Here is a 23,220-nt window from a genome sequence, read left to right on the forward strand (position 1 = left end):
TCTAACAAAACAGGTAGAACGGGAGGAATATAATAACACCTATTATTTAGAACGAGCATATTGCAAGCATAAATAAGATTTATTTATTTATGCATACAGAACTGGGGTACAGACCGAGGTGCGGGGGTGAGACAGAGACAGTGAGCAGAACAGGCATCCAGCGGGTGGATCAGGAGTTTGCCACCTCGTGTGGGTCACCGCCCTGGCCTGGGATCCTGCTGCAGTAGCTGCAGTAGCTTCATAATGCTGTGCTTTAACCTTGTTTCGTCACCAGGGAGGGCCCTGAAAGCACAGTTTTAATGAATTTCACTCACAAAATCCTTATCAAATAGGTATTTACCTCCTATTTTATAGCCGAACCAGAGCTTAGCTGACTGCCACAGCCAGTAAACATTGCTAAAGTCATTGCTAAAGTGCTTTTTGAATCACGGATTTCTGAGCTTTTCTGTTCCCCTTAAGCTCCACTTTCTGTCATACCTTGTAGATATTAATGGATGGCGTTTTCTAAGAACTCTTAGATTCTCCAAATGGTGCTGTTTCGTGAAGCTGTAGAGCAGCATTACTACTCAAAAGTATGACCCGCCAACCCGGGCCCTGCTCATAAAAGTTCTATGGGACTGCTTAAGGTCCATGGAGAGACAAGTACAGAAAGTGGGGCTGACGTTGGAATTTCAAAGTATCGTTTTAATTGGAAATTGAAAAGAATAATAAACCGATCGTTTCCTACATATCAATATAATGGGACAGCTATTGTTGTAAAGCTGTTCACATTAGGGAATTTTCGAAAACTCCAGCTCCTGGTCTCCTCAAATGAGGTCTCGGAGAGTGTTCCTCCATTCATTTCCTCCATTTTATAACACACAACTACTGTAGCGATCAACAAAGCCAACAGAAAGTACAGAAACACTCTAAAGCCGCGTCCCAAGCGAGAGGAAACGGCGAGGACGCGCCAGTCAACGCCCGGCGCCGCGGGGTGGCGAGCACGTGACGCGCCGACCAGGGGAAGGCAGGGCCGCCGCGGGGCGCATGCGCGGTGAAGGTGCGCGGCGACTGAGGCTGCTGGGAAGGATTCCGTGTCTTCCAGCCCGCCAGCCTCCGCCTCCCCGGTTGCCGCGCCTGGGAAAGGTCTGGATGTTGTCACTTCCGCCGGCGTCGCGCTCTGCGTCCGGGTCAGGTGCCGCCGCCGACGCCGCCACCGCTACAGCTGTGGCTAAGGAACTGGGCCCGGGTCTCCACCGCCGTCCGAGGGGAGCGGGCTCCGCTCGGCGCCGTCTTCTGCGACCTGGCCGTCAGCCCCACGTCGCCGGCCTGGAGGGGCGAAGGAGACGAGGGAGCCAAGGCTTCCTCCGGGGTGAGTGCGGCTGTGAGAAGGCTGGGCACCGCTTCTATGGGTTGGGGACGGGCCTGCGGGCGGGCTGTGAGGGGCGCGGCCACCGGCGGCCGGCCGGGGAAGCCGGCTGGGTGCTCCGTTGTCGCGGGCGCCATTGAGCCAGCCCGGAGGTACTTCCCGGATCCCCGCCCGGACTAGGCCCCCGCCCTTGGCTCGGCTCCTCTTTGCCATCCCTGGCGCCTCCGCCCCACCGCCGCCACCCCTTTTCCGTTCGTGGCCGTTGTGCTTGCACGGAAAACCTGTGCCTTTCTCGCCCCCTCCCCACACCCTGTCTGGGTGCGGTGTCTGACCGATCCGGTATTTATGACCAGCGTCCGTCCTGCTGCAGAACAAAGAAACTTGGACTTGTGATGTGCCTCTGCCCTCGGGGAATAGACGCGGAAGCCGCCTTTGTAATCTGCATTTAACAGACCTTCCTGCGCGAAAGGCCTAGTTCCTGCGAGGAATCACACACTGTTTTTGCTGAGATACCTGGCAAAAGTGGTTTGGGTTTCCTGGGTGCAGTTAATGCCACTGTCGCCATCATTCGCTCGGTGTCTGTAAGTCAGAATTATGGAGTGGTCTGTTAGGGTGCTTTGAATTTTCTCTTGATTGCCCGTTGTGGGACCTGGAGAAGCTTTGGCCCTGGTCATCTAGGGAGTCATAGTGCCTTCCGTACAATAAGTTGGAACGAGATCACTTCGTTTTAGAGATTTTTTTTTTTCAATCATCGTCTTTTCTTGGATTAGGATCTCAACCCTACTGATTAACTTAGTAACTTTAAAAAATAATAATTGCTCGTGTTTTTTCTCTAATATTTTATGAGAATTTTTGCAATTTGTGAAAGTAAGTTTCTTCAAAACTATATATAGCTGGCTACTCGATTTAATTACCCCACCGGAGAAATTTCTTGATGATCTTACACAACTGTTTAATTGTCATTTTACATTTTGTTTAAATTAGTCTTGGTCTTCATAATCTCTGTTGCAGCATCATCCTTTGAGTTTAGACAGGGAAAAGGAAGGGCCCACTTCTGCAATCATGGGACTTGAACGAGATCACTTTAAGTGCTATTGAAAGTTTTACAGTAGTGTGGACATTGCAGTACCTTTGTGTAACCAAATCTGGCATTATAGGCTTATTCTGTACCCGGTTGCTAATAAACTGAAGATAGTGTGCTGTTTTAGAAACAGTTAGGTCTGGGTCCCAAAATGTGGTGCCATTGGACTCAGATAAAGTCGGATAATAACACCAGTGTTTTATATATCACAAAATTGCTGGTTGAAACATAAAGATGGTGAATATACAGGTGGTTAATAAATGTGAAAAACACTCTTTGGGGAAGGTGATTCTGTTCATTTTATCTGAACAGATAGGGCTTGTGAGTGAGATTGGCACATAAGAAAGGAAGTTTGTATAGCCTGATTCAATTTTTTTTTTTTTTCAAATTAAGTAATGGAGAGGCACCTGCAGGGAGAGCTACCCAGATCCATTAAGTTAACTTTGGTTGACTTAATGTCTTGTTAAGCTTACCTTATATAAAGCAGAATACTAGTATGATTGATCATAGTAATAGTCCAAAATTACTTCATATTACAAGTAATATTTGTAGTTCCACAAGGAAGTGTTAGATATCATTTAGTAGACGTCACTTTTTTTTTTTTTTTTAAGATTTACTTATTTACTTATACAGAACTGGGGTACAGGCCAGAGGTGCAGGTGCAGTGAGAGGATTCACCAGAGTCAGAGTGAAGAGCAGAACAGGCAGGTCTACGAAGTACACTGCTGAGGGAGCAGCGGTCGGGTCAGGAGAGGTCTGTCGGCCATGTGGATCGCCTGTGCAGCAGCGATGGAACTCATGCCTGAAGTGGCTTTCCCTTCTTAGTGCTGTGCTTTAACCTGCTGCGCCACCAGGGAGGGCCCCCAGTAGACGTCACTCTTTAAATGACAGAGCATCTCCAGTATGTTCTTAGTGACAATTTAATGAACCTTTTATATAATTTATTCTTTGCTATATTTTGACATATTTGAGAAAAGCTGCCACCTGTATAGTTTTTCTTTGAATTTTGTGTTAAGGTTTCTGATGCTGTTTCATCTCATTCTTAGTAACTGACATGACTGTACTCAAGGAAGCAATGACAAGCAGGCATAAGGATTTTTCCAGGGGTGTTTGGTGATACTTAGGCTGGGCTAAGGTATTTTCCTGTAGTGCTAACAAAGTTGCCAACTTCAGGAAAAAGCATACTTTAGAATGAATTTCTTTGCTTTAAATGGGGGAGTGAAATGCTTGCCTGAACATTTCCTTCTACCTGCTGTAATTAACCTCAGCATAGATAGTGATTACTAGCACCTTATTCCAGCAGCAGTGTTAACTACAGAATAGTAAAGTTGCCGTATAAAATTAAAAGTTATAATTAAGACACCTTAAATTTGACTTAGATTTAATTTTTTCTTGTTATAGTTAAGCTGAATGGGAGGGGGGGGGACCTTTCTTCTTTTTTGATTGTATTTACTACCCCAGCTCCCTTCTGAAGTTTCCAGGAAAAAAATCCTTTATTGCCTTACACTGAGATCAGGGACTATTTTGGAGTTGTTCTTACCACCCACAATGATAATGGACCTAAGTACAGATGTGTTATCTCTACTACAAGTTGGTTGAGAAATCAAGTTATTCCTGCTTCATTAAGTTAACTTAACAAATAGCATCTTAAAGTGTTATTTCCCCATTCTAAGTTCCAAAATCTGGACAAAAAGTGGGAATCAACCACAGTTAACCTGTGAATCAGCAATAGCCTGATTTCCTTCAGTATTTGTGCTTATGTTGCTCCTTTCTTGTTTGTTCCTGTTCTTAAAGCTGCTGATGATAAGTGTTTCCAAGAACAGCACTCTCTCAGTTTATACTGTTTATCTGCCTGAATTTTCCCTGAAAATTCTTCATTAAATGTTCATGAATCTGTATCTCTTCTCTAAAGTTCTGTTAAACTAGCTTAGTTATCCTCAAACTAGTACCCATGTCCATATGCTGTGATGCATTGACATCACATAATTCAAAATATATTAAAATAAAAATTGAATGGGCTGGCAACGGAAGGATTTGAATTTTCTGTTAACAGGCACTTTTTTTTAAATTTAAGATTCCTTTATGTATACAAGACTGGGGTACAGGCCAGAGGTACAGGGGCTGAGAGGAGTCACCAGAGATAGTGGGGAGCAGAACAGGCCGATTTACTGAAATACACTGGTGAGGGAAGCAGTGGAGAGACAGAAGAGGTCTGTTGTGCCATATGGGTCACCTTCCTGGCTGGGGATCGAACTCGTGCTGAAGTGGCTGCAGCTAGCTTCATCGTGCTGTACTTGCGCAACCAGGGAAGGCCCCTGATAGGCACTTCTCTGAGTAATAGACTTGTTCAAGTGGTAAAGCAGCTAAAAGATGTGGTTTGTCTTCTAGCATTTCACAAGATACATATACTTACATCTCTGTAGGTTGCATGTTAGTTGCTCCAAATAGTTTTGTTACCTTTTTTTAGCTGGCTTTAGCTTTTTAGTGCTGTGCTTAAACCCCTGCCACCAGAGAGGCCTATTTTTGTTACATTTTTTGAAAGCTAAAGCATAACAGGAAGCCTGTTTGCATAGTTCAATAAGACCAATAAGCCTAAAAGAATAAAAAAACCTTTAAGGTTTGCTACCTGTGTCATACCTTACAATTCTGTATCATTTAACTTTTTCCTTTAATAGTGGTACTTATTACATGTCAGGCGTTGTGTGGTCACTACTTATATTTTTGAAATATTACATATTTTTCTGAGTATGTGGGATATTTGAGACATACAGAACATCCTGGTATTTTTCCAATACTCAGTAAAAATGTAAGACAAAATCATGGAAAACTTTTGGTTGTTGAATTTAGGAAAATATATTTAGTTCACTTAGAATATCAAAGTCTTGAGAAACAGTTAAGAGGTACCAGTGAATTAAAAATTTTGAAGAGAATATCAGTTTTTAACTTTTAGTAGAAGACTGTACTAAGTATTATTTAGGCCTGTCTGTTATTTTGGGGTCTTTTCTACAAGTTCTGTGTTCTAAACTGATGACATTGTCTAGTAAGGTATATATCTCTTCCTTGTTTAAATTCCTCTTTAGAAAAACAACTGTCAGAGGAAAAGAGTTTATAAAATGATTGTTGAAGACGTGCATTAATTATAGTGTAGGTTATGTATTAGAAAATGCTAAGTAAGTCAAATGTATGTAAGTGTCTTTTTCATTAATCTTTTTAAATTGCCTGGCTCATTTTCCTAGAGTAAAAATGATGTGTTTCATGCATAAATTTATTGTTTTTTCCCAGCAAATATGTTAGTGAAGATAGCATTTGCTTTTATTTCTGTGCTAACAAGTGGGTGCTCAAAAATTTAAATCTTTTGAGAATGTTTGGAACTTTCCCTTGAGCGTAAATAAGAATTTAAACTGGCAAGAGAGCCTTTGAATTCTTGGCAGAAATATGAGTTTAGTTTAGTTTAGTTTATTTACTATATGGAATGTAACCCTTAAGATAATTTCCAATGTAATTTTATTTTTGTTCTGGAGCATAATTATTTTTCTGAACCACTTTGCACATCCTTTTGAGTATTGTAATGCTGTAGCAAATCAGATCACCATGAAACACTGACCATGTCTTTATGTAGAGGATTTTGGGGGGTGAGTGTGGATGACTGACACCGTTTTAAGTTACACATACATAGTTTTAAAGGTCATATAGATACTTTAGAAGGATTATGGAAAACATAATCCTCACTCCACCCTCTTTCTTCTTCCAAGGGTATGAACTACTTTTACTTTTCTTTTTACTACTGCTACTACTGAATTTAGTGTTACTTTCTATCCCTTATTTATGTTTTACTACTTTTTTTTTAATTCTCGTGTAAGTGAACTAAAAACTCCATTTGTGTACCTGTTGCCACTTAGTTACAGTTTTTGTTACTTTGTTGACCTGATCTTCATGACTTTTTAGATAGTATATTTGATCTATATTTCTTCATCATCCAAACCAGTCTCCTACTAAACACAGATATTGATACTCATAACCTCCTTTGGGAAAACTAAAAATTATGGCCTAAGTTAAAATATAGTTGCATGAATAAATTTATTCAACTTCAATGCTTGAAAACTTACGTTGAACTTTGTGAGAAGAGCTTGGTATGGATATGTAGCAAATCAAAATGTAGCATGATTCATTTACTGGACAGCCTTTGAGTAGCTCAGTAATTGTACTGTTGAAACTATATATGGTTACCAGGGTGGAAGTATGAACTAAGAAATGAGAAGTAAAGTGGAAAATAAATTTTTATTTATAAATTAAACATTTTTCTCTCTTCACAGGACTTTGGCTCTCTGGATTACCAGGAGTTTGCAGTTGACATTGAGTCCAAACTGAGGATGGAAGGTGTGGAACTTAAAGAAGAATGGCAAGATGAAGATTTTCCAATGTGAGTAATAATTTAAATGAAAATAAATTTAGAACAAAACTTTAAAATTTCTTTACTAAGTCATTTCCAAAATGAATATTGGCTTCTTCAAGAAAAGTATATTGTAAGGTGTTCATTTGATACTAGGAAATGAAAGTAACTTTCCAACAATTATATCAATTCTCTTACATCTTACTTTCCAGCCAAAATATATGGTCTTCTATTTGTTTTAAACTTTAAATATCTTTTTGCTGTTATAAAAAATGTTGGTACATTTTTTTTTTTCTTAACCTGGGGTCTGTGGGATTCCTAAGAGAGTGGGTGAGGTGGGGTCTTTATCTGTAAAAATTTTTGAATATTTTGTTTTTATTTTAAGGGGAAGAAATAAGCAAGGGTTTTCTAGACCTGATCGCCAACTGCCTTAACACATATGTATGTGTGTTTACAATTGTATTGGTACCAGTTGGGTTAACAGGAAAAGTGTACTTAAATGATGCTTCTATGGCATTGTGGTCAGAAGTACATCCCATTGCACCCAATAAGTTCCCTTAACATTTGGAATATGGACAGCTGGGGAAGGTCTGAGTCATTACCTGGCACGTGATGTTATAGAAATATAGAAATGTTGAACTCAGAAGAATTGTAACCACCATCACCTTATTCCTAATGTAAGGTCCATCATACATCACATTAAATTTATGTCTTTGAATAACATGTATCTGCTAGGTTTCTCATTTACAGTTATATTTAAGAGCAGTTACATAAGGAATTTATACTACTTTTTATATTGTTAATATGGAAGTCATCTCTGACAGTATACATTTTTTTTCCTTAAAAATGGTTTGTAAATTACTAAAGCTTAAGAAATACTGCTTTATCCATCTTCCATCTAGTTTTTTCTAGAAAGTATTTTTAATAGCTCTTTAAACTTTGGGGAAAATTTTTTTTTTTTTTTAAATTTTCGGAGTTAAATTTGATTTAAATTTTGGATGTCTTTGTCTTCTAGACCTTTACCAGAAGATGATAGTATTGAAGCTGACATATTGGCTGTGACCGGACCAGAGATCGAGCCTGGTAAGAACCTGACACTTTCACTTTCAATGAAGTGATTGATTTCAGTGATTCTATTTTAAATACATTTTAAACAAAAATACTCACTTTTTGTTCTATCATAGATGATCCAAAGATAAGTTGAATGTTAAGGAAAGCATTTGCAATGCTTTGGAAATATAACTTCCAAAAATTTACCCTTAGTTTTTGAACATTTCTGCAATAAAGGGGTGAGAGTTCATTTTTAGTAGTGAGAGATAATAAGATCTGCCTCTATTATTCCAAAAAGACAACCTTGCTAGGATGTCATCTTGCCATTATGTAAAAGCAATAGGAATCAAAATCCAAAGTTTATAAATAGGTACTTTGGAATTCTGTTCAGTTAATGTTTTTCTCAAGAATGAAATTATAAACTTTTTTCTCTAATCCAACTTTAGCATTTAAGTACCCATTCTAATATTTCTTTGACTTTGTTTACCCATCCAGCCTCACTAGAAGTTAATGGAAATAAAGTAAGAAAGAAACTAATGGCTCCTGACATTAGCCTGACCCTGGACCCTAGTGATGGCTCCGTGTTATCAGACGAGTTGGATGAAAGTGGGGAAATTGACTTAGATGGCTTAGACACACCATCAGAGAATAGTAATGAATTTGAGTGGGAAGGTAAACGTTTCATTGTTTTTATCTGTCTTTTCTTTATGAATGTTTGTCATATATATGTATATACACATACTTTTCACAAATGACATTTTCATATTAGAAAAATTAGGATAATTGAAGCTTAAAACTTGATTAAGCTAAGATCAGCGCTTTAAGGAATTTTATTGACTTATTTCTGAAGTTCATATATTTGTTACTAGGGTAGGAAATTCTGCTAACATTGGATATTGTCGTGGCTTTCAAAACTATTTATGGTGGGTGAATAGCTTAATTTTTTCCCCTAAATCACCAATGCTATAAAAGTCTTTTTTTTTTTTTTCATGGTTGCTTCCAAATTACTACTTGATAATTACAGCATAGACTTTTCAGTCCATTCACTAAGAAAAAAAAAAAAACTTTGAAGAGACATGTAACTGTGAGTGTGCTAAAAGGATTTGTAGGAGTTCTGAAGGGAGTTTTGTTTTGTTTTGTCTTTTGAGTTCAATTTTGCCTGATAGTGCTGTACTTTGTAAATGATCAGCTTGAATTAATGTGTATGCTTTACCTCCAATCTTATCCTTTATTATTAGTTATTTGGGATTCGATGGAGTTGGCATGACTTTTGCTTTACATGTTTCCTTTAAATAGATAGTGGTGTCTACAACTATTTTTATATAGTTGTAATAATATATTCTATCTTTAAAATGATTTTTACTTCAAAATAGTATTTAGTACTAGGTATCAGGGCTTCAGTAAAGAGTATGGATTCTTGGAATGCACTATTCTTTTGTTAACTTCCTTCCCTGTTTTACTGGTTCAGTAAGCAGTCCAGTAATAAGTAATATTTTATAAAGATACTGAAATAGTTTTCTGCCTATGTGTTTTGTCTCTCTTTAATGCTGCTGTAGTCATTTCCTGGAAGGATATTTTCCGTTAACAGCTTTGTCTTGGAAACAAACAACTAACATGCAGTAGGTCCCCCTCCCCCCATCTTTTGGTAAGGACTATGATACTAAAGTTTTGAAAATCATTTCTTCATTAAAAATAAGCTAAAATACAGTCTTGAAATATAAATTACATCTAATCATTGGTGCTTATGCTTTGGCTAATGTTAATTTACAATAGACTTTTGCATGAATACTTCAAATATAAATTTCTGCTTTATAAAACTGATCAAATGAGACATAATCAATGATTAGTTAACCACTTTCTATCTGGTATTACAATGTTTAGGGAAAATTTTTTTGTGCTCAATAACAAAAGCAATTGACCCCCAGATAGTTACTTTAAGTAACCGATAGACGTAACTGTCAAGGGCTATGTTATTATAAATAAAATATTAAATTGAAAGACATTATAAATTTTGATGACTGTATGAATTATCCTTTCTGAACTTAAGTATTTACCATGTACTGTGATTCGATTCTTATCTAAATTAAGCAATACAGAAAAAATTAAAGAACCATGATTCCAAAAACACTACATAGTGACATATCAAGAGCAAAACTTTTCCTTCTATTATGGAAAAAAATATTTAAAGTTCATCAAAAGGTATAATGAAAAATTCTCTGAACAATCTAATTAGATAGTAAAGTGGTTAACATGTAATTTGATTTATATATATAAATAACAATTTGTGATTCAAAAACCTTTTTATTTTGACAGATGATCTTCCAAAACCCAAAACTACTGAAGTTATTAGGAAAGATTCAATTACTGAATACACAGAAGCAGAAGAGAAAGAAGATGGAAGGCGCTGGCGTATGTTTAGAATTGGAGAACAGGACCACAGGGTTGATATGAAAGCAATTGAACCTTATAAAAAAGTTATTAGCCATGGAGGTAAGAGTTAAAATAGTTGAGATTGATTAATGCAAGTATAAATGCTTGCAAAAATTCCCCCTAGATATTACATAATTTTTAAAACATATTTATCATGTAATTTTAAATATACAGGTTTGAAGTAAAAGGATAAACCCAATATTTAATAGCTGAGTACATGCATGCAGTAAGAAAAGATAAGAGTGAAAACTTGTCTCCCTTCCTCCCCCCAAACTAGGACTTACTCCCCTTTTTATCTTTTTATAACTTACATACAGTGAACTGCTATAATCCTTTTTCACTGCAGAGTGATGTTGCATTGCATGAATAATCAACGGTTTACTTATCCATCCTCCTTTGTGTGGACATGTGCATTTCCCCCCAGTTTGGGCTATTACTGTTCAGTTTAAATTCTTACACAGGTCTTTGTTGCTATAAAGTAAAACCTGACTTTTTAAAATGATGACTCTTAATTTACTTTACCATGAAAAAAATCATTTCGCTTTACCACAACATAGAGAACTAGTTGGTTCTACAGTTTATGGCATATCTAGTTGGCATACTTGTGGTGTATACCAAAATGTAAAACTTTTTCCCAGCTCTCAAAAAATTTTAAATCGAACAAAGAAGGTAAAGTATAATTTATCAGTGTGACCGTGCCTATATATAAAGTCTACCTACTCATTGTGTAAATGGTATCAGAATGTGAGAGTCAAAATGTAACTTAACTATGTGTAGCCTGTATTTGTTACCTGGAATTCTAGTGCAGGAACAGAGGGCCACATAGGTCTAGCAGATTGGTTTTTCACACAGAGTTGTTTACACTTCATTTGCTTTCTGTCAAATGCATTGCCCTGCTTATTTCTATAGTCTTCATTGGTCTGAAAGCAAGTCATTTGAGTATTTGCAGTTAACATTATTCTGCCTAATTTAGTCTTACTCAGATGTACAGCCTGGCTTCGTGGTTTGAACCTAGTATCTTTCTGAAATAATACTTTATTTTTCTTAGGGAGAACAATAAGGCCACTTAGTTCTACTGAATTATCACAATATGTTTGATCACTAAGGGATTAAAAAGGTTGTGAAGATTCTAAAGTACTTGAAATGTTCAATCTTTTCAATGCAGGTTTATAAACAATAGAAAGCAAAGTTAAAACAGAAATATTTGTGGATACAGCTTAATACGTAGACATTATCGGTGAAATATAAACATTTTAGCCCTGTTTATCTTGTTAGAATTGTGTCAGAGATGTCATCTTTTTACAGGGTGCTAGATATTATTGAACTTTTAATGACTTTTTAGTCATAAGTTGCATACAGTTCTATTGTGGATGTTGTGTTGTCTTCTTAAATTATTATCACTTTGTTTATGTACTAAAGTAATACTGGCTTTGTGATTATGCTCATTTAACTGATTGTGGTTTTTATAACTGCCCTTACTTGTTCTCTTTCTGAGAAGAGGGGTTTAAGAAGGGAGAAACTATGAGATAAGAAAAAACATGCTTTTTGATTCATAAATTTAGTAAACCACTGTAATATGTCGGCCATACAGATGTACTCTTAATAGTCTTGAGAGTAAAAATCATGCTACTGATTTTATCTTTGGTTTCTTTTTCAGGATATTATGGGGATGGATTAAATGCCATTGTTGTGTTTGCTGTCTGTTTTATGCCTGAAAGTGGTCAACCTAACTATAGGTACCTGATGGACAATCTCTTTAAGTGAGTAGATCATCACAAAGATGTTTGGCAGAGTATGAAGAATTAAATCCCAGTTTAAGGAAGTAACCTTTAGTTGGGTGAAAATTAATAAATATCTTAGTTCTGGTTTTTTAAATTTTTATTTCGCATTGTGAAATTGTTTTGACTCAAAAGACAAGTCATTTTAAAACTGGAAGAGATTTCAAATTATATGTTTCAAATTATCTGTTCCAACTTCTTTTTTTTTTTTTTTTTTAATTTAAGGACACCTCAAAGAAAATACAACACTGACATACATAGATATTACATTTACCACCTCCAGTTCCTCCGAAGCCAAATATAACTAAGCTGACTCAGTTCTGTTTTATTTCCAGAGTCTATTTTTCAAGTTAGTGCAGTTTTTTAAAACTTGGTTATGGAATATGTCAAACATAAAAAGGCAGAGAAAGTATACTGAATATTGGTATACTAAGCATTCACTTCCACAATTACCAGTTTATGCTTTATTCCCACAGTTTTTACCCCTCCTCATTGTTTAATTTGAAGCAAATCCCAGCCTGTCATTTTATCTATAGCTATATCATTGTGCATTTCTGAAGATAAGAACTCTTCTTTTTTTTTTAAAAGGTTTTATTTATGCATACAGAACTGGGGTGCAGGCCGGAGGTTCAGGGGTGGTGAGAGGATCCCACCAGAGACAGAGTTGGGGGTAGAACAGATGGATCGACGAAGCACACTGCTGAAGGGAGCATTGGACAAGACAGGAGAGGTCTGCCAGGCCATGTGGTCACCTCTATAGCTGGGATAGAACACGCAGTGAAGCAGCTGCAGCTAGCTTGCAGTGCTGCACTATAACTCTTTGCGACACCAGGGAGGGCCATAACTCTTCTTTTTTAAACAATAATAACTTTAACATTTAACTTTTAATGTCTTTGCTAGTTTTGTGTGTTTTGAAGGACCTCATTTGGTTCTGCAAAACAATGTTTTAAGACTTAAACCTAATTTTTACAGGTATGTTATTGGCACTTTGGAGCTGTTAGTAGCAGAAAACTACATGATAGTTTATTTAAATGGTGCAACAACTAGAAGAAAAATGCCCAGTCTGGGATGGCTCAGGAAATGCTATCAGCAAATTGATAGAAGGTATAAGTACAACTTGGAGTTATTAAATTTTTTTACTGTTGCCATTTAAAGATTGATGTATCTATTTCCTGCTATATTAATTTTGTAGCAAGTTTGTATTTTTTCAAAATTTTTAAAATATCTTTAAAGAAATCAGTTTTGATCTCTTGTTAAGAATTTCCCAAAATAAACATTCAGTGGCTTTTTATTTCTTACTTATTTCACAATGAACAATATAATATACTTTTTGGGGAGAGGTGAACTTTCTGTTCATATTTTTCTTAATCTGTATTTTTTTATTTTTATGTTTTTAAGATGCTTGTTTAGCTATAATAATTCTTTGCAGTGAGCTCTAGGATTGTATTTTTCTGGGAAAGAATTAGTCATCTACACAATGGAAGAAACTGATTTTTCCATAGCCAGTTAAAACTATTTCAATAAATTGAGACCCATTAATAGGCTTTTCTTCATACTTAAAGAGAACATTGACTAGTTGTGATTTTTTTATCCTTAATTATCACTTTATGTGTGAAATATTCATGATAAAACGTCATTTTTTAATTTTGCTGTTTTAAGAGGACTTAGGATAATGCCTGTAATTCCTTTAATGTTTAATCAAAATTTTGGATTCCATAAAAATAAGAGTTGTTTGTTCGTGTGGCAATTTTCTACTCCCACTTTCATAGCTGCACAGAGCCTATCATCTATTAAAGAAATTGGTTCACTTTTTCCCTCAATCCTGAAAAATGAAAGCTTTTTTATTTCCACGTTCAGTATTGACCTCCACCCTGGTTGACAAGAGTCCTCAAGACCAGGGAATGTATGCTAGAAGACATTTAATATTAGGCTATTCTGTGGACATAAACCTAGCCAAATGAAGTTATGTACATCTCATAGAAGTAGGAGAGACCATCAGAATTCACCAGTGTGTTTCCTTTTCTTTAAGGATATTACAGCTAAATGAGAATGCTTGGATGGGGCGTTTACAAATCACTTTTTGTATAAATCTAATTGCACATACTTATTGATGTCCTGTCCTCTAGCTTTAGAATTTAAAGTTTTCAAATTTTTGTTTATTTTCTTGAGAAATAAAGCCAGGTTTACATTAGAGCCAGATTAAGGAGGATCCCTGGAATTTAGCTCTCTTCCAATGCCTTCTCCATCCACATTTCTTTGCCTTCGACTAGTCACTGACATTACCTTAGCTGTTGTATGTAGGTTTTAAACACAGCTATGAAGACAAGTGTTAAACACCTACACTTTGAATGAAAATTACCTTGAAGGGTATTCCTTTACATTCTCATTTTACTGTTTCTTGTAGCCCCTTTACTTTCATATTGTCTGACTACTGGCCATTTATTTATTACCAGTCTGTATTCATGGTCTGTGAGTCTTCTAGTAGATCGAACTGCAGGATCTCATGCAGAAGACTGAGTAAGACCTGTAAGCTCTTTGTTCTTGCTTTGAATGCAGTAACATGAAAGAAGAATCACACAAGCCAGTGATTCTATATGCCTTGTAGTGATGGTTGCTCACCTCTCAAAAGATGCAAAAGGGAAAATGATACATCAAGATAGCAGCTGTGTACATGGACAACTAAATATTTTTCTAATCCAAGTCTCATTATTTTTTAACTCCAGGTTACGGAAAAACCTAAAATCTCTAATCATCGTGCATCCTTCTTGGTTTATCAGAACTCTTCTGGCTGTCACAAGACCATTTATTAGGTAATTTATTGAGCATCATAGACTTTAAAAACGAAAGTACAAACTCCTTATATGAATTTGTCACTTCTGTTGGTCAGAAATGTTGAGGTAATTATTTTTATTTTCTTCCATAGCTCAAAATTCAGCCAAAAAATTAGATACGTCTTTAATTTGGCAGAACTAGCGGAACTTGTCCCCATGGAGTATGTTGGCATACCAGAATGCATAAAACAGTATGTTTTGTTTTATTTCTTTGTCTTGGGTCTTTGTATTTTGCTGTGCAAAAGGTAAATTTTTTCAATGCTCATTCGTTCTCCTTTCATGTATTACAATTATTTTGTAACAAAGAACAAGATTTTCTAATACTTTCCCCCTAAGTCAATAATACCATAGCAGTTGAAGAAATAGGAGGAATTATTTCATTCATATTTTTTAAGTACGGTTATAGTTTGATAAGCTCTTCTGATTGATAAGTCCTAAAGAACAGTCTCCAGACTTGAACATCTGCTCTCCACATCCAAGTAAGCTTCTCATTGCTTTGAATAATTGTATTAGTAAAGAAGTTTCATTTTTATTAGTCTAATTGTAATACTTTCCAGTGGCGGGAATTTGTTTTATTTACCAAATTATCTACTTTCATCTTTTAAAAGGATTTCGTAGAGGACTGTTAACATACATAATTGAACATCACAGTTCTACAGCATAGAAAGAAAATTCTTTGTTCTGTTAATCTGAGGTTTAAGTCTGCTTAATGTGTAAAAACCAGATTTTTGAAATCAGTTTGAATTTATAGTGTATTAAATATTTTTGATTGTGCTTATAAATTACATTTTTAGTGCCTTTTTTTGAGTTTTTGTGCATCTTCGTAACATGTATATTTACTGAAATAACTCTTCCTTACCAAGGTATGAAGAAGAAAAGTTTAAAAAGAAACAAAAAAGGTATATGCACACCTTGACTGGGTTGCATCTAGACTAGTCCATTTGCACTGCACAGACTAACTCTTCCTTACTCGTTGGTTAGCTCATAGACAAAGATAATTGCATTTGTAAATATTAAAATAACCCAGACCACAGGGTAATTATAAGTTCCTGGTGCTGAATACAGCTTGAAATGACCTAATTTAACACTATATATAATGCCAATTAAAAATTAAAAGCCATAGTCTCTCCCCTCCTTTTTAGTATAGTAAATGGTAAAACTGGAGAAATTAATAAGGACACTGTTGAAAAACCAGTCGCTTTTAAGATTTTATTTGGTTCATCATTTTTTAAAATTTCTAACTTGTGCTTTTGAAATATTTATATACTTTTTTGAGGAATCAATTTATTTCCCTGGGGTTAATGATTATATTTGCAATGCATGTATTCTTTGGCTAACCAACATTGATTTTTCCTTGTATTGCTTAAGTGGCCTGCTAACCAGTCAAATTCTACATGTGATAAAATGAAAGTTCAATGTACCATTTAATAGTAAACACTCTGTTTTCTCTTAAATTTAATTTTAAGTACTTCTGCTTTGAGCATAACAAACTATTACTTATTAATATCTGCATAGGAGATGAAAGGCAAGGTTTAAAATACTAATTTAAAAATATGTAGGACTTGGATCTAGCTTGTTAATGGATTTTGAAAATACTGACTAAATCACAAAACAGTTTAATTCAGTCTTCTGAGTTAAGGTGAGGAATTTATGTGTAGTTATTATTTTGACCATTCTGTGCAACTGGAACATTCTTAATTTTATACCCGTTTTGACTATTGATGAGCAAGATTTCAGTTGACCACATGATAGTTTTACATTTCTATATGACCCCTGACAAGTCTTAAACATTTTAATATAGAGACATGAACAATGATTTTAGATCTTGCTAATGTCTTATTCCTTTCTAGGTATTGGTGTTTGTCAGAGAAGTGACTGAAAATGAAAACATACTGTGTAATTGTAGAATAGTTTGAAGCCAGCTGCTTCATAAATTTCAAATGAATTGCCTTTGTTGAAATTTGCTGTTTTGTGCCTTTAAAAAATTCATAATATTTAATTGCATGTCAAAAAGTAATTTAGGCATCAGAAAATATGTACAACTGTGTGCTTTTATGTTATTGAACAAACTACTTCTGGTTTTTTTTTAACTTTTAAAATGAAATCTTATGAGAAACATTACAAATATCTTTCAGCACTTGGTTTTTGTACAGTTTATTTAACCCTAAAAAATGAACTCTTTGTTACCTTGAAAATGATAATATTTACATTTTTTAAAATAGAGTGAGAGACTACATGTGGGTGAGCTTCTTAAGATGAAATCTCTTATTGTTGAGTACTGAGAAGAGGATACAAAACTGAGTGAAATACAGCAGTTTTAGATGTTTTTGGTGTTGCTTTGCAATAACTCAGTGCAAATGTAGTTACTGTACGTCCATTTTTAAAAATGTTTCAACATAGTTTAAAGTACTAGTTCATGAAGATATTTCAGATGGTGAGAAGATGAGGTGTACATTGCATGCCTTACCAAGAATATGTACCTTTATAAAAAAATATTTTAAAATGTTGCTCATTTGGCTGATTCACTAATGTTCAGATGACTATAATCATTGGTGTAATAATCATAATAATGTAAACAAGCACGAAACATTTTTTCATGTAATATACCAAGAGTTGTCTATAATTGGTAATTATATATTTTGAATCTCGATTTACCTGAATTTTTATATGATTTCTTGCAACCTACTGCTAATTCATTCAGATTTTTACTATACATCTAGATGTTTTTGATTACATTCTCATGACTTTTATCAAGTAAATAAATGCATTCAATTCTGAATACCTCAATAAATCTTGAATAACTGATTTCATATTTATCATTGAATTTTAAAAGTATTGATTAATAGGTAGCAGTAATAGCATTTTAATACTTCGGTTAATAAAATCAGTTAGTAAAACCATTTTCTGAGGGAGTTGTTTTTCCTTTCACTTTTGCCACTTAGGTCTTTTCCCCAGTCAAGCTATAATTCAGCATTTTGATGTGCCTGTTTTAATTTGAATTTTCAATAAAATTTATGTGCATTAGTATGTATTTTATAAAGAAAGAGCAATCCAAATTCTTGCCAGTATCCTCTTGCCTTTAAAAATTATCTTTCCTGGTTGGGGAAATGTTTGGTAACCTTTTTACTATGCTTCTTTGCCAAGCTTGTTTTTAACAATAATTTTCAATGCTAAAAGCAGTCATTATTTTTAGAAAGATAATTATTCATTTCCTCATGTCTTAATGGCCTATATTCTTTTTAATTAAACAGAGTTGATCAAGAGCTTAATGGAAAACAAGACGAACCGAAGAGTGAACAGTAAGTGGCATCTATTCCAAGCAAGACTGAAGAATGTGCTGATGATGCAGTGCTGTTTTTTGCATTTATAATGCATTTATTGACTTTGATTTTTATGTAACCTGTTAAAAAATTGACTTGACTTTCTTATTGGACTTTTGTATAAGAAACTGTTCACTGCTGTATTGGTTTGTAAATCTCTTGAACTTAGCTCTTTACAAGGTAATTATATTATAATCATTTATGTTTTATGTTGCTAATTAGAAAAAAATCACACTTTATATAAAGCCATTTTGCATTTGTTTATTGAATGATGCATCTTCTTCAGTAAAATATTTATATGCCTAAATGGTAACGGAAAGAGATAATATATATTTTTATGTTTTTGAGCAATATTTTTTAATATACCTGTCTTGTAGAAGAATATGCAGGTAAAAATAAGACCATGATTTTGTACAGTGCATGCTAGAATTTTTGTTTTTTTGTGAATGGTTAAATACATTTCCTGGGTAACTTAGTAAATAAAGTTGCCCATAAAGTGAGGGACAGTTAAACTGCCGCTCATGAATGCCCAAAGGTCATGTACATAATTCAAGTACATTAGTTCATCCTAAGCTTTCTTTCTCACTTAATGTATTTCTTAATTAAGAAGTGCAAATAAAAGTGCAGCATACACTTTTCTCTTTAAATTTAAAGACAAGTCAAAAAGGCCATTTTAGAACTAGCGAATTTAAGAGGCCAAGAGTTAGGGTTTTATATTCATGTATATGTGGGGATATTTTATCTCCTGGCCAAAAATCAGAACTTGTAAAAATGCTAAGGTTTGTTCACTAATGTGAAGTAAGCTATGTGTCCAGGTATTGCTGCCCTGAATTTGTATGAGTACAGTATAGTATTCGGAGAATGTTATGAGTTATTCACTGTCACAACTTTTCTGTAGAAAACAGCGGCTGCTTTTTAAGCCACTCTCAAGGTGGCACTTCCAGAATACTTCCATATCTGTGAGTTGAAATTGGTAGGTGTTTGACTTAGATATGGTGTGTTTTCTCATTTCCTATTGAATCATTTTGATCACATTGTAAATTAAGCTAATTTTATAAGTCTTAGAGTATCTTTATATTATGTTGTTTTGGATGACACATTTCAAATAGTATATAATCTCCTTTTTATAATTCAGTAAGTACCCTGACTACATTGAAATAAATTGTACTTATATTCTGAACAGGACCTAATTACCTACAAAAATCATTTGGAAACAACAGTGAGGTCTACTATTGTTATACATTTAATAATCTTAGTACCCTTCTGATTTAAGGGTTATATCATACTCCAGCACCTCCTGAAAGAAAATTTACAAAAAAGTGCCCTAGGGTACCAAAATTGAAATGGATGAGAGCTAAACTTTTAAGATTATTCTCCTTTAGACTAAAAACATGTAGCTTTTACCAGTGCAATTTTTATATAAAGTTCTATTAGAAAAGAGAATTTTCCTCCGTCATAAACTTGACATGCTAATGTAAGTCCAATTATGGGAAATGCTGGAGAATTCTCAGGATAGTTGTTCCTCAGTAACCTGACTTGGATCCAGCATCTGTGGGCAGATCTTGAACTAGTATTTGTAGCAAATAAAGCTATAACCATTATTGCTTGCTCAAAGCTTAGAAACACTTTGTGTTGAAAAAGCAAACTAACAATAACAACTTAGGCATTCTTTTTTAATTTACATATGAGGATTAGAAACAGGATCATTGAATTTAGTGTGATTAGATTCTGTATTTGTAGGATGCTTTGGAAGATAGTCTGATAGTTTCTCACATAGTCATTATCTCACTAAAAGTGGTCATAGCTTCGTAAATGGTTTTCCTCCAGGTGAAGTACCCAGTTCTTCAGCTTAAAAAATACAAAGAATAACTTAAGTGCTTATTGTATTTATTGACTTTTACTTTGCAGGCTTAGTTCAAATTACAGCTGCAACCTGTTGCAGAAGTGGTGCTTTTTACTAAATAACTTTTTAAAGTAGAAATAGCCTGTTTTCTCTTGGAACATTAAAATTCTGAGGTAACAATCAGAATTTGGTTATAATAAAAGGAACGTGCTGTGAGTCACTGGATTAAAAGGACACCTGTACTAACTTACACCTTCATGGAATCTGGTAAAAGGACATGTCCCATGTTTCATAACTGTAAGACTTATCTACTAGACTAGAGGAAAAGCATTTATTAAGTTTAATTTGATGCTTCTGTCAATATTTTTTGTTACATTTAGGCTTTTCATGACTGTTAAGTCTTTTGTATAAAATAATTTGATTGTGTTCTGCTTGGTCATACCACTAAGGCTTATCAGGGAAAGATGTTACAGTGACCCCACCGTTTAGGCTATTAGTTTTTAACTGGGGCAAACGGGAAGGAAAAGAAGGTTAGTAAACATGAATCTAAGTAGGGCCTAGAGGGTAGTTGGAATGGAAGATGACGAAACAAGAAAGAGACGGAAAACAAAGACATATATAGACTTACCTGTTATCTAAGATGCTGTTGAATGTGTTCCCTACCAGGGAAGTTGGGTGTACCATTTTTTGTATCCAGCAGGAAAACCTGCAGGCTACCCAGACAATGTGTGACTGAGGATTAAAGAGGGGGGCGGATAAAGACTGATAGTAACCTATAATGAAGGTACATATTTTCTCTGCTTTGTGTCTTTATACTGAAGCAAGTTTGAACAGAGGGTCAGCAATTATAACGCCCAGTTTAAAGTTTAAGACCAAGTTATTTCTCGTATTTCGTGATTCATAAACATTACTGTAGACTTCCAAAATGACATCACTATGTAGAAACTTCCAAAATGACATCACTATGTAGTAACTTCACTGAATGCTGAAATTTGCTGATTGACAAGTTAGGTTGATAGCTAGAATTGTTTCAGCTGCAGTTCCAGAAATTAAAGGATCTGCTTTGGTAGAAACCTTCCAAATAACCATTTAGCATTACTGTTTGACTTTTTATGTGAGTGCTCAGGGAATTTGGTGGTGTTTGACCTAATGCTGAAGTGGCTTTTAGGATTCCTCATTTGATAGATAAATTAGCATTAGGATTTATCAAATAGGTCAGTTTGTTAACTAGCTTGTGAGATTATCTGGAAAGTGACAGGTGCTTCACCCTTTTTCCATACTGCATGTGCAAAATTGCTAACTTTACTGTCATAAAGTTGAGGAAACAGGCCAAAACTGGAAATTGCTACCCTATTCTGTTTTGTGTTCATCATAATTTACGCAGCTACTTGAGAAGTGGATCATAAATCTCAGAAAAAAAATGAGGTATCTTCAAGGAATTAATGTAAATTACATCAACTATTCTGTTAGGGTTTATCTTGTCATAGAGAACAGGAATTGTTTGAATTGCTGGGAGAAAAGTCGAGAACTTAGACTTGCATGGAAAGATTAGCTGGTAAGTGAAGTGAGAGTTTGTCTTCTCACTGTTTTAAGCAGTACAAAAGAATTACTTAAGGAACTTTTTTATCCCCACTTTCCTATCCCAGGATTCTATGCGAATTAGAGTCAGATCAATGATGAATCCCAGTAATGTAACTTTTCTTTAAAATTCTAAATTGTAATTGAAAATAAGGTGATTAAGTTGAACAGGAAGAAATGAACTCAAATTTGAAAGAACTACTGCCTTGTAATTATCATAGATTACTTAATTTCTTTCACTTTTAAGAGCTAAATAAATAACATGAAAAGTTCACATAAAGCTTGTAATAACTCAAGTGATGAAAATTAAGGGTTTAGTACTTTCAAATTAGTAAAGAATTAAGTTGTTTGCCTCAGATAGCTGTCTGAATATTAAGACTGTTTACAAAAGGTTAAAAACTAGATCCAAAAATTTTTATGCGTGGTCACATTCACTGTGGCTGTTGAGGAACTTGGACAACAATATTAGCTATTCCACTGCATTTTTTTGTATATGGATATTCTAATATGCCCTTTAAATGATTTACAGAAACCTAGGTAATATTGGTGGTATTCAGGGTCACTAATTGCATAGCCCTTATGCACATAGAACACAGTTCGGAGTTTATTAGACGCTAATGCACTTTGATTATATTTCAAAAATACATCTCTTACCATAATTTCACATGCTGCCACTTAGGTGAAATTAATATACTCTGGTCATTTTTCTATTCCAATGAAATTGCCTATCCTAGTGCTGTCATTTATAGTGTGAGAAATTCAATTCTGATGAATACTGTACAAGATGTTGATGTGGTCCCTGTAAGAAAAACTAGGGTGTATCTTGATTTACTAAGGAGAGGTAATATTTGACTTGTTAGGAATACAGTAACTTATGTCCTGATTTGTTGCACTGGTATTTTTGCAACATTGATGAATTTAAATAAATGAATTGGAAAGTGTGCTTTTGACTCATCACATTTTTCTTTTTTTCCTTCCTGGTGTGATATATTCTTGGAAAATTCAGCATCCCCTGGGGGGATTTATCATTTTTTTCTTTCATTATGCAGCTAATAGTTTTTAACTGAGTTATCTTGTAAACCTTTCCCATGGTTTCAGTTCTATAGTGTTGTCTGGTTCTACTTGCTATTCTCAAAGGAGGGGAAGAGTGCATACATTCCCATTTAATTTTAGACAATGAGGTATTTTGTGTTCCCTGCTCTAGAATTACTGTAGTTAGTGGTGAACCCGAGAGTGAAACCCGTTTAATGAGTGGCTAAAAACATGGCATAAATGAGAACTTGTCTTATAGGCCGGTTCTGAATTCCAGTTGATTGCATGAGTTTTGACATTTACTCCTTAATCACTGTTCAGCAACTTAATAACAGACAGCTCTACACAGCTGCCTTTAGTCCAGTTAGATTACCGTTGGGTTTATGTAAATTTGAAGTACTTATTTTGCATAAGAAATTTTAAATGCATATTCCCCCAAATTAGACTTCTTCATGAATCACAAACTGAAAACTTGCTGAATTGAATGAACTGCGGCCCTGTTTTGAATGGTAAAGAAATGCCTGTTTATAATCTTAAAA

General features: G+C 34.9%; 1 protein-coding gene across 1 annotated transcript; it reads left to right on the forward strand.

Moving 5' to 3' along the window:
* Positions 1–1,091: 1,091 nt before the first annotated feature.
* BNIP2 (BCL2/adenovirus E1B 19kDa interacting protein 2) lies at positions 1,092–22,592 on the forward strand. The gene is made up of 10 exons (XM_004687728.2): positions 1,092–1,351; positions 6,743–6,849; positions 7,835–7,902; positions 8,365–8,541; positions 10,183–10,359; positions 11,957–12,059; positions 13,050–13,181; positions 14,801–14,887; positions 15,001–15,099; positions 18,160–22,592. Exons 2-10 carry the CDS (start codon positions 6,800–6,802, stop codon positions 18,209–18,211), a joined length of 945 nt encoding a protein of 314 aa, XP_004687785.1. The 5' UTR covers positions 1,092–1,351; positions 6,743–6,799; the 3' UTR covers positions 18,212–22,592.
* The last annotated feature ends 628 nt before the right edge of the window (positions 22,593–23,220 follow it).

Source organism: Condylura cristata, unplaced genomic scaffold, assembly GCF_000260355.1.
Source record: "Condylura cristata isolate star-nosed mole 26May11 unplaced genomic scaffold, ConCri1.0 scaffold00023, whole genome shotgun sequence".
Lineage (NCBI taxonomy): Eukaryota > Metazoa > Chordata > Mammalia > Eulipotyphla > Talpidae > Condylura > Condylura cristata.

What these genes read in the sequence shown, in the direction of transcription:
- BNIP2 (XM_004687728.2), top strand. Translation starts at nt 6,800, where the DNA reads ATGGAAGGTGTGGAACTTAAAGAAGAATGGCAAGATGAAGATTTTCCA. An exon ending in TATCAGCAAATTGATAGAAG is followed by an intron (nt 13,182 to 14,800) that starts GTATAAGTACAA and finishes TTTTAACTCCAG; the next exon opens with GTTACGGAAAAACCTAAAAT. An exon ending in ATACCAGAATGCATAAAACA is followed by an intron (nt 15,100 to 18,159) that starts GTATGTTTTGTT and finishes TTAATTAAACAG; the next exon opens with AGTTGATCAAGAGCTTAATG.